General features: G+C 37.9%; 1 protein-coding gene across 3 annotated transcripts in view; it reads right to left on the reverse strand.

Moving 5' to 3' along the window:
* Positions 1–12788, reverse strand: part of LIN7A (lin-7 homolog A, crumbs cell polarity complex component) — a 50550-nt gene that overhangs the window by 22017 nt on the left and 15745 nt on the right. For all 3 annotated transcript variants that reach the window (XM_035335053.1, XM_035335035.1, XM_035335043.1), the window contains exon 2: positions 10946–11064. In XM_035335053.1, coding sequence (XP_035190944.1) covers positions 10946–11064 — 119 coding nt within the window. The remainder of the gene's footprint in view (positions 1–10945; positions 11065–12788) is intronic.

The following is a 12788-nucleotide window of genomic DNA, read 5'->3' on the forward strand; positions in this document are numbered from 1 at the left end:
GTACATCTGTGGAGGTGGATGCCTTAGTTCTTCTACCTGAACAGACTCCCCTAGACCTGTACGTTAGCACTCAGTTCAGATGGTAAGCCTACCGTGCAAATGGACAAAGATGTTTTAAACACTGCAAGGACCAGGAGAGACTCTGGTCTCCCTTAAACCTCTTGTGCACCATAAACCATGGAACCTCATCTGGTAATTTCTTCAACAATTCATAACTTTTGGATGAACTACAGAGTCATTAGGAAGGCCTGTGAATTCAAAGCCTCCTGCTTGTTTAGGAAACTGGTCTTCTAGTCAACAGCGTTACCATTAAAATGGCTGATTTTTAGGCTAAATTTGTGCACTTTCAAGTTATAATTCTTGGACATAGGTCATTTTCATCTCTTTCAATAACCTTTCCTTCTCCACCAGAAGTGTTTGAGGGTATTAGTCTCATCGTGTATCTATATCTTTTATGACTGGCTTGTCAATACTTGAAATAACATTTGCTTTCTACAGAAAAAGCCACAAACCCATCTAACTACCCATTTAAGTTGATGCCTGAACAGATGAACACATAAAATAATGACAAAAGAGAAAAATCAAACACAGACAGAAGAGTATGCAAGCAATGTGGAAGTAAGCAGCTTACCAGACTACCCTTCCACTCTGATAATGACTTTTTACCTCTGTAACCTTAATCAAGCTCAATACTAATGTAATGGAGCACTGCCATTCAGCCATAAAACTGTGATAGCTCATTGAAAATGGAAAATCTCTAATGATGGTGTGTTATTTTTTAGTTTTCTCTCTCTCGAGTGCCATGTGGAATTCCTGGTTTTGTGCCTGTGTTCTGCTTCTTTAAATTACCTCATGATAAGCATGCTCATGAAAGCATGACTACATCTTAGAAGTGTATTTCTTCACGAGAGCTGCAGCCTCTCACTACGATGCTGTACTAAACACAGTCACACACACAGCGCAGAAGACAGCAGTTCCATCAGAAAGTTTAATGCAGGGTTATTTGTTGACTCAAACCAAATTTGTTAATAGTGGCTTATTTCTGCTGAAAGTTACTTTTATCTTTAGTAGTTCATAAAAAACGGGGAACTGAGTATTCTGGGTAATTGAAGAGAATGAGAATTTGACAAATTATTGGCAACCTCATAGAACCACTGGCTGTGGACACCATGTACACACGGGACATCTGGGTAACAATAAACTTAAGATTCTTCTTAAGCACAATTATTTGAGCAAACGAACCACAAGGGCCCATTTTGTTATAGGCTTATGCCACACGTTTGAAGAATTAGACACACGTATTTACACTGTACAGTTTACATCATCTTCATTCTGACTAAAGGTCCTCTTAATGATGGACAAGCAAATGGATGACTGCGAGCACTGTGATGTTGAAAAGGTTGACAAATACCTTTGGGGGGAAGACTTGATATATTACAAGGCTTACTGGAAGTACCAAAAAGTCTGTATTATGTAAGTTATCTCCTGCAGCTACCTAATTTGGACAACTTGCAGAAAAAAACACTTTGTGACAATTTGTCTGTATTTATGAGCTATTTATATCTGATAGAACATGGTCATTCAAGGTTGCTGGCATTTTGAACATGGCGATATGATAAGCTTTCATTAGCCTATAATTAGATGTTTGCATCAGGAAAACTTGGTGTTTATCTTCAAAATCAAGTATCTGTATCTTTTTCAGAATTGTCATAACAATCCTCCATGAAGAAAGACTGTGTCTATGCGCCACAGGCAGTAGGGAAGATATGCCTTTAGAAAGTTCAAAATTGTAAATAAGCTCAGTCTCATTTAACAAACTGAGGAGATGGGAGGAAAGTTTTAATTTCAGAATGTGTGGATGAAATACTGCAAATGCTGGCTTTTACATTTTCATAGAGGATATTTTATTTAAAAGTTTCTTTTTTTGGGGTGCGGGTTTATGAAGAAAACTAGATCAGTTTTATTAAAGTAAAAAAAAAATACAGATCTTGATGTATTATTAAGCTTTCCTTAGGCAACAGGAAAAAAAAAAAAAAAACCTTCACAGGATTGTTAAAAATAAATGAAGAATAATCACTGTAAGGGTATAGTATTTTAACTTAGAGTAGAACACTGTATGGAGGCTCCAGCTGAAATGCCAGAATACTATTTGCTCCAGCTCTTTTTTTTTTTTTTTTTTTCTTTGTCTGTGTAGCTCTCTGAAAGCTGAACAAAGTTTTGGTCCGTGAGTTCTTGCCATATGACTGCTGTGCCTGTCCAAGAAACAACCCAACAGGGGTTACGGGCTGGGGCCAGAATCCCTTTCCTCCCTTCTGTGCTAGCAGAAGAACACAGCAGATGTACCAGCGGGAAATGCATGCAGTCACATCCTCTGCTCTGCTGTAAGCACTGGCACGTAGTAGATCATCCCGCTGACACATTCCCGGTGCTGCTGTTAGGACACACAAGACCTCTCTGAGCTCTCTCTCCCCCTTCAACGTCAGTTCTGTCTGAAAATGCCATTCTGACACTGTGAAGTCTATAGGAAGTTGCTTGGCATCCTCTTAAAAATAACGAAAAATGGACTTTCATATACAAACAGGAAATACTAGGAGCAATAACAATATGGTTGGGTCGTTTAGTTTATTTTATGTCCCTTACACACTGTTCTGTACTGGCTCGAAGTCTGGGACAGCTATGATCTGGCACCTTTGAAGACAATGCTATATGTGTCTTTGAAGTTGTCAGCTTCACAGTCACTGAACTTTAGAAAGCTACTGTCGTGAAAGTCTCTTTTGCTGCTTCTACTTCTTCTGCACTGGGATCAAAAGAAATAACGTGTCATTAGATAATTCCCATAAGGCTACTTGGAAGTGATGGGTCATCATTTAAATCTCTCTTTTAGATCTCACTGGCAGATACTTTTGAGCTCAAAAATATGCCAAGCAACACTAAACACTCATTTCCTTCACTTTATCTGTAAGTTTGCATATGCTGTTGGGTCTGCAGTATATAATAGCCATATTCCCAAAATTAAGGGCTTTGTCAAAGCCTTGTCAAAATCAGCACCTGAACAAAAGATGACATTACAGAAACCACTTGTGCAAGTTTATCTCAAATGTTCCTGTTGAGCTGAGAAGGCAAGCAGAATGAAGGAAACTGCTGATGTTTCTTGTTTTAAATACTAGCAAACATGTACCTAAGTGGAGTTTTCAAATAGTTTTATAATATCTCTTCTTTTCTGAAGGCATATTGAAAAATGGAGATTGAGGAGCATTTCTCGGGAGCCTCATCAACAACTTCTGATAAGTAGAAGCGGGGGGATGCTGAGGCTCCATAAAGGCAGAAATGAGAGCTTATGCAGATGCTACAGGGGCTTTCAACAAACTGTCAGCATAAATATTCCTCGGTAGTTCACCTAGCTGCTGATTTCTCTCAAGAGGAAGAAGCAGGCTTGAGATGAACTGCAGCAGAGGCTATGCTGTTTATCTCTAAGAGCGTTATGTAATGAAATTCAATACTGCAAAAATAAACTAAAATGACAACGCGAAGAAAACAAAAAAGATGCTGAGATGCATCACCATCGAGCCATGAGAGTGACCTTCTGCAAGACATATGACCACAGCTCTGCATGGTAGTAAGAACCACTCATCAGCACTACTCATCTAAGAGGTTTAGTAAACATGAACCGGCAACGCAGATAAACTGGAACATGGACAAGATATGTCATTGCTTTGATTTTATCTATTGCAGGACTCTTGTTGCACTCAAACATTCCTCTTTTGTGAAAAGCACAACTAAGCAAGCAGAGTGCAAATGAAAGTAGATATACAGCCATCAGCTGACTCGGAAAATTGATCTTTAATCAAAGCCAATGGGAGAAAGCACTGATTAAAGATTAGTGATATGGTATGGCCCCAGATTCTGGGGTACTACATCTGTGAAATCAATGTACTTAGCTCTAGGCAGCTAAAAGAAAAAGTGACAACAGCAGCTGTTTTAAATCTCCTGCAGTGAAGTCATGGAACTCATAGGGACTTAGTAATTGCATAGAGACTTAATAATGCCTTCTCTCAGATAATGCTTGGGCTGCCTGGTAAATTCATATAATTGCCATTAATGAAGGCCATCTGCTGAGTGACAAGGTAATCATTCCAAAAGTTCTCATTCATGCCATCCAGGGCTTGCAAGCAACTGAGTAAAGCTTCAATCACTTATGGCTAAGTGGTAATTGCAACTTCATTGTTTTTCAAAATTTGTGTAATTTCTGGTTACATTCACAGTTAAAAAAAAAGCACATATTTGAACACAGTGGGGTAATTTTATACAAAAATATATTTTCTGTACTTACTGCTAACTTCAGCTTTTCAAACTGCTGAACTTTCTAAATGCCTAAATACAGCATGGTGACATGACAAAAAAACAGTCAGCCCTTGATGTTTTTTTCTGCCCTAATTTACATACTTTACAAATCTCTCCCTCAACTCATCATTATAGATATAACACTTGTAACCAGGAGAGGGAAAGCAAAGCTTGGCAAAACATGGAAGCGTTACCATTTTGCCATACCATCACCTTTGAATTAAACCAAGTAATATCCTTTCCAAAAAGGGATGGATATATTTAAATTATTTTTATCATTATTTTATGTGGCTTTTTATTGCTGGGATACTGGTCTTGCAAAAAGGACACAATGGTGCAGCAGAAGATTCTTGCAAATGTTACCCAGCCCCAGAATTCAGGTAAGCTAGACTGGTTCAGCTGACAACCTACCTCAGTATCTTAAAGTAAAACACCGAAACTTTACAGTTAGCAACCAGGAATGCTATTTTTAATGAAAAGCAAAAATATATCAGTGTTTAAGCATGTGAAAATCTGAATGAATTTGGTCTATTTGGACAAATCCATATTTGCTACTGCATGAATGCTACTGCCAAATTATCAGTGCAGCAATTCTAAGTAAGCCACCTGTAATACCAGAACCAGGTATCAGATTAGCCTAAGGAAAACGTTGCTTCCCAGCCAGTCTAATAGGGCATCATGCTAATGTAACTATACTGCTGTTGTGACCTGAGTTACAAATCTGAGATGACAAATCTCCCTTGCTTTACTCCTATGAGTTGTCCTATTGGCCTTTTGCTTACTAATTGCCTTATTAGTAAGTCCAATATAGCACTTTTGCTTAATCCTGACTAATACCACCATTTGCATGGGCAAATGTGACAGTAGGGGACCTTAGATGTCAGGTTTCATATTGAACCTATGTCACAGTTCTGTGCTGTGAATTATAGCATCTCTGGGGGTAAGTCTTTCTGATACATATGCATAGAATTTGCACTTTCTATTTAAAAACTTATATTTAAAGCTGTGCTTGCCCTGTGGAGGTGAGAGACTGAAAGAATTCTGTTCCTCCTCCTGTAACAAATACTCATCTCCCAATGAAAAGAAAGACTAACAGAGGGCAGGACTTTAACTCCGGGGCTGCCCTCACTGCCAGCCAAGAGAGTTTGGCCTAAGAAACCTCTATTTTTACTGGGAATAGGATTCATCAGGCAGAAAACAATTAAACTCTGCTTTCAGAGGCTAGGTTTGGGAGGTGGAGGAACAGCATTGTGTTATAAATTGAAGAAACCAATCTCTGAATTCTTGAAACACAACAAAACAAAGACTTTCAATGACTCCTGGAGTCCTACATTAAAATTCTAAATGGATAATTTTAATAAAAGCATGAATGAAAAGTTTTGCCTGAGTCCAGCTGACAGCATTACTGTTACATTTAGTACAGCCCTTTAGAATGGACTAAACCAGCATACTGGATTATCTGAAGTGAACAGCCAAGGGTTCCGGGTGTCACAAATACTAAAGTAATAAACATAGGATGTTTAGGTTGGAAATTAGGAGAAATTTCTCAGAAAGAGTAGTCGGGCATTAGAACGGGTTCCCCAGGGAGGTGGCAGAGTCGATGTCCCTGGGGTTGTTCAAGGAAAGGTTGGACGTGGTGCTTAGGGACATGGTCTAGTGGGTGATACTGGTGGCAGGGGGGTGGTTGGACTAGATGATCTTGAAGATCTTTTCCAACCCTAATGATTCTATGATAGTATTGCTAGACTCAGCCTTCACCAACTAGCACTATTCTGGTTCTTTAATACTTGCAAAAATACATATCAGGGTTAGTTACAAATAGCACAGACAGCTTGAGAAAATGACCAGATAGTAACACATTGTGGGATTCCAGTCATTCTGATTGCTAAAGCATGAAAATGACAATCATTAATGAAATAAAATCATTAAAGAAAGTCATGCCAACTTGGCTTGCTGAACAGTATTACCTCGCATAGAGTGAAGCTATGTTTTTAATATCATAAAATGTAATCAAATATATCTCAGAAGTAAGTGTGGGGGGGAATATCCAGACCTCCTCAGAAATGGGTCAGAGTTCTGCCACTGCCATGTTTTTGCCTGGAAGTCACTAGTGGTCTTTACATTTTTAGGATGCTCAGTCCTTAAGATAATTTTATAGTAAGTATAAAAGTTTTAAATTACCAAAGTTGAAACCGAACTATCTTCAAAATCAACTGTTCCACAGACTGTTTTCATACAAAACACGTAACAGTAGAGTATTTTGTGTTAACTGTTCCTCCTTTTAAGAAACGACTGTCATTGACCTGGTCTTGCAAAAGTGCTGTTGTGCAATGACCAGATATTTTCGTGGGAGTCATAAGCTAACAGAATAAAATAATGGCTACTGTCATGCTTCTGGCTGCCACACCACATCTTAAAAAGGCCTTCTGAATGGCTTATATTTGGTATTGATAAATGTTTCGCTATTGGTATGTATCAGTCAGATTTATTTTAAATAATATCCACAGGAAAATACATTTGATTTAATCTTGAAATGAAAACGGAGAATAGAAGGATGGGTAGCAGGAAAGCCAGATACTCCTGAACGTTACGCTACTGTTGAACGTACAGAAATAGAAACTTCAGAAACAACCTGAAAGAAAACCTCAGCTCATAAGGAGATGCATGGGCTTATCAACCTGTATCATTACTCTTCTGGCATTTCAGTACCGATTACCAAGTGTTAACAGTAAATAAAATTCTCATAATCTCTTAAGGCACACCACGTTTTCTGTTTATGATTTAGTGTGTTTTGCTCAACTGTTTAGTCTAACTTCTGTGCCTACAACTCTCGTCATGGTTTATTGCCATGCCAGAAGTTCATCTTATTTTACAGTTCGCCTAACTTCCTTTTCACTGACTTACAACAATTAAAGTCACTTTATAAATTCAGGTTGCCTAGTTTTGTTGTTTTTGTTGTTTGGTTTTTTGTTTGTTTGTTTGTTTGTTTTTGGTTCTACATGAATATACCTTCTTAGTATATCAGTTATGCATTCACTCTTTGTGCTGTGAAGTTCATCTCTTTTAGTAATCCCCCATAAATCAGAAGAATACAACACAGCAACAACTTGGAATAAAACGCATAGAAGAAAAGGACTTAATAGTATAGTGGACGAGATTCATGCATCTTTTGGTGGGTGACAAGGCTATAGAAGCTTAATTAATTTTCACGCAGCTGGAGAGCTTTTGAAACAAGTAATTTTAAAATGCAATTACTTTTTTTTTTTTTATTCAATTTGCCTGTGACTAAACTTGGGTTACCTTGTCTTCTGGACTATGTGGTACAGCTAGGGGTCTTCAGACAAAAAAGGAAATACTGAGGCCATTACATACTTCAGTTATTTCCATTATTTCCAGAGCTAATACAAATTCCTTCCTAGTGCCAGACAGAATATTTCAGTTGCTGGTACTTATATTTAGCTAATTGAGAACCATTAATCACCATTTCCTGACATAGTATCCTAGAAAAATGCCAAAGTACTTCTATTTAAATTTCATTCACTCAGACGCTTTAAAAATATTTTATTTCTGTGCAATATTAGTTTGGGGATTTGAATTTGTGGGTTGATTTATCAAATTAAGTTCCCATAAATACAATTAATTAGAGCTATTTAATAGATTCCCACATATTAGACTGGAATGTATATCGTTAATACAGTATTTCATACTTTTAAAGGCTAATTGATCATAAAGGTGACCTACTGCTTCTGTAGTTAAATAATTCCTAGTTATAGAGGGACAAGTCACAGCCAATCAATATAGCATTATAATTTATCTTCAATCATTTCATCTGCACTCAGCACAGTATCTCTCTGGGACATCCTTTAACAGTCAAACTCACTGGATAGTTAAGTGTCCATAATTTCTTAGACTGGAAAAGAAAATGTTTATTTTCCTAAGCTCGCTCATTATGGAATTTATAAGACTACAGGCACCTGCCTTAACCTGCTTTATTAGATTTTCTGATGAAAGTTAGGCTCAGACCTTGCATTATATAATGTACACACCACAATGCAAATCTGAATCTCAGCATATATTTAATAAGCAGCCTCTTCCAGAATTTGCATACTAATATGCAGCCTGCCACTGCTCCTCATTCCATGTCAATTACTCCTACCTACTGCTGACACCCTGCCTACTGCACTGCTTTCACCAGGAAGGCTTATGTGCTCCTCACAACTTTTCACATTACTTCCTGACGTATCTTCTCTTGTATGCTCAACAACTCTTCTCCCCTTCTTTTTGTGGCTAAGAGTGGGAATAAAAAGCTGGTCTCCACACTCTCATAGCTTGCACTTGGGCTAAGAGAAGATAAACAATGGGAAGGAGCATTTGCAGGGGAATTTATGTCTATCCTCAGCTATCTCAGGCTCAAATATGTTTGGGGAAAGACTGCACTCCTCAATAAAGTAGCTACCAGTCTCTCATGAACTCCAGTGCACACAAAGGACATGCAAGAAGGACATCCCTGATTAATTGAAAGGCACGGTACAAATATTCTCCAAGCCCTTGCTGCAGAGCTTGGAGATGTCTAACAATTCAACAAGGCCAAAATACTCCATGCTTTTAAACTATTATTTTTTAAATGGAAGAAATTATTTTGCTGGAATTTTCCAACATCTTTTCATCTGGCGAAAAAAAGAGTTACAGTCTAAGTGTTTGCCAAAGGTAAGTAACTGAAAAGAAGAGCGATGTTTTGAACAATCTCAAGTATTGCCAATACATACATGTTGATTCCTCTGCCCTCCTTAGATGAAAGGTTTTGCTATTGGACATTTTATATTGAAATTTTTCTTCTAAGAAAATATTTTTATATGTCGTTCTGAATGGCTTTGATAATTTTTTGTTGTAGAATTTTGTTCTCCAATAGTGATATATTATATCGATAGGCCATATGTATGTAATATATGCTACATACTTAAAAAGAAATAAACGGTTTTGTCTACAAAGTTGGTAAAAATGACCTAACTGCTCATTCATCATATGCATCTCTTGTGTAACACCTAGCTGCAGGCTTAGCAAATTGGCCATTACCTGGCCGTAAGACTCTAATAGCAATCAGATTGTCTGGCATTTGTAGGTTGTCTTTACACGACACTCTATGAAGACCCTTTCATGCCATTGAGAAGATTTTGTCAAAATCCACTTTCAGTATGCTGAACTGAGAGTGCATTTGTCTAAGCCACTTTCCTACCTCCTAGGCTCTGTATCTGTTCCAAAAAGCTTCGTGTCTGTTTCTGTTACAAATACTTTCCAGAGATGAATGTAAATTTGGTAAGATTTAACTAATGATGCTCCAGAGATTTAAAATTCCTGTAACAATTGGAGTGCCAAACTCTGCTATCTGAAGAAAACTAACTTTTCAATGCTCTGTGGTCAATTAAGAAGCATTTAGTTAGTCCTTTCATTTAACTAGTCAGAGTATCAGCTTTTCAGGGTACATAGTGACATTATTTATTGTCATTGAACACTATCCCCATTAAAAAGCCTTGAAAACAGCCATTCATTTTAGTGGAAACCTCTCTCTGTTTCTCACGTTGAATAATATATTCCATAAAACAAAGAGCGTGATTGCATTCTGCTTATTAAACTAATGTCTGTTATTCTCTTTCTTCCTTCCAGCCACCCAGCAGTCCACTCAATCAATGTGCTGCTGTTGCCTAGTTATCAGGAATTCAATCCTGCTGCCATTGAGGTAACATTAGATTTCCCATTGATTCAGTGCGGGAGGATTGGTTCCAGGCAGTAGACAGACAAACTGAAACACAATTTCTTACAGATTTTCTGGAAGAAAAAAAAAAAAAAAAAAAAAAAAAAAAAAGATGTTGCCTTCATCAGGGCATTTAGAGCTGCTTCAGACAGGCAGACTAACAACATTCAGTTTAGTAGGTAAGAAATGTGACACAAGATTTATGTTTTTTTCTAAGAAGCTTCTTTTAGAAGTATTTATAATGTAACTGCTTTAAAGATACTACTAGTATGTGTGTAGGAAGGGAGGTACATCTTCTCTATCTTGCCTTGAAGAAAACAATCGTCCTTTATCTACTGCTGGGCAGAGCTTAGGAAGGACCCTGACCATGCCTTGCAGTGTAATGATCACAGTTCTTAGTGATCTAACAAAAATTTCTGACATGTGGAGCAACATCCACTGGGACCTGACCACTGACTTCAAATGCAAGATTCCTATTAGCTCCAGTTACATCTCACACCTGAGTTCAAAGAAAAGGCATTTAAACTTGCACTGACCCAACTTGGCTTGTCCCCATGTGCTGCACGGGTTAGTACAGACCCTGAAACAGCACGAGCAGAATACTAAAGTACTAGTTAATCACCCTTTCTCCTCAGCAAGGCTAATTGCCTCAGGCTTGATGCTGACGCAACTGTTCCGTGTCTGCTTTTCAGTAACTTCATCTTCCTGCACAGTACAGCAGCTACAGACATGTCTCAGATCCATTGTCTTATATATAAGGCACTCCTGCTTCTTCAGCACTGAAAGGCAAGTGGACTTTTATTTTTAGGATAGTAATGTTACTCTGAGAAATAACTAAAAATCTCACTTCCATACCTCTCTGATAGCTGTACAAAACTCACTCTGCAGCACCTTCTTTAGGGACTGTAGCTTATGTACCGGTACTTCTCCAGATTCTTGCAGTTTCTCCAGTAACTCAATTGCTCTTGCAACATCTAAGTGGAAAAAGAAAAGGAATACAAGTCAGTATAAACAGAGGTTGTAAATGGAACAGCGACTAATAAGTGACTAAACAGAGCACAGTGATGGTGAATTTAAGTCCACTTTAGCAATAACTATTGTCCTAATCTCATGTTATACCAGTCTCAGATAGGAACCAGCACTGCAGTCCAAAGATCCAAATCCCGAAGTATAGACAAATGGTGCATTTACTTGTACAACAAACACACACACAGTGCTACATTCTCAAATGCAAAACTTTTCTGGAACAAAGCTAACAGTTCAAAGCAGCTAATCTGCATCAGCAGACCTAAAATATTTCTTACTTTTCTGCATACAAGAAAGCAGCCCTGAACATGGGGATCTACTTTCAGAAAACTCTGAAAGAATGAGGCTGAATCCTTATGTAGCTACACTCTAACAACAATGTGCAAGAAAAGTATTTTATCTTTTCTTCTCTTAAATCTAAATATAAATTATGGATAAAGAAAATCTTCCAGAGACAAGTAAGAGTCTGCTAGTGAAGAATGAGAAGCCTGCTAATGAAGAGTAAATGAGAGTATATGGCTAAGGCTCTTGTCTAAGTCTCTAAAGACCTATGCTAAGTTTGCTTATTTGCCATGTAAAAATCCTTATTACCGACAGAAGACAGAAGTACAGGAATACTACTTTTGGTGGCCTAAATCCTTCTTAAACCTGCGTGTATCATCAAGGGCAAAATCTAGGTGTTTTTTAAGGGCAGTCCAGAGGGCTTAAGTGAGTAGCTATTCAAGAGTGGTGAGCAGGACTCTGGTCCAGCTGAATACAATCCATAACCTCACTCACAACATTTTTCATCTTTAACACCAGTTCCTAATTCACACACTAATTAAGATACGTTAAAAAATAAAAATAAAACCACACCAAAAAAAACTGATCATGAGATGCCCTTTATGGCTGGGGACACAGGAGCACAATACTAGCCAGACTGACGGAGACTAGCCTAATCAACAAAGAGACATTGACTCATTTGGAGGAGTGAGCTGAGCAATACACATCCCAGTCAGCCTTCAAAATGGTAGAGCTTAATAGAGGGTTTTCTCCTCCTGTGCCATTTGATGCTACCTTGAGGCTCATCCTGTACGCTTGCAGATATAGCTGAACCTGGCAGTGCTGTTGCCTCAACTGTGTGGTCATTCTCTCATCTTCTGGTGTATTTTGCATAGCTACCAGAGCCACTATTGGTGAACTGCACTACTCTACTAAAAATAGGTCCGTATCCTAGCAATTAAATGAATTTATAGTACTAAATGATAAATGAATAATTGAAGTATTTTAATTCTGTGCATTAACTGCGCTAAAAAGAAATAAGCTCCCTCCCCCCTGCCACACCACTCCAGAACATCTACAATGACTAGATGCATCCTTGTATAGTTCTCCCAGCTGATGACAAGGATTTTACTGTTTGTGACTGGGAGATTATGCTAATTGAAAGAGTTCTTACAATCCTTGGCTTGTAGCTGAGCTATACTGACCAGATGTCTTAGACATAAAAGACATGAGAAATTTTCTGGAAATAGAAAAGAGATGACAGTAGATGAGCTGTAATGGGAATAAAGCCATAATAATGTATTTGCATTTGTAACACAATAATTATTATCCATCTGCATCAGTGTTAGGAAAGGAGAAGATATTGCCTCAAAGAATTCACAAGTAAGGTGATTTACAAAGGACGTAAGTA

Source organism: Oxyura jamaicensis, chromosome 1 (assembly GCF_011077185.1).
Source record: "Oxyura jamaicensis isolate SHBP4307 breed ruddy duck chromosome 1, BPBGC_Ojam_1.0, whole genome shotgun sequence".
Classification (NCBI taxonomy): domain Eukaryota; kingdom Metazoa; phylum Chordata; class Aves; order Anseriformes; family Anatidae; genus Oxyura; species Oxyura jamaicensis.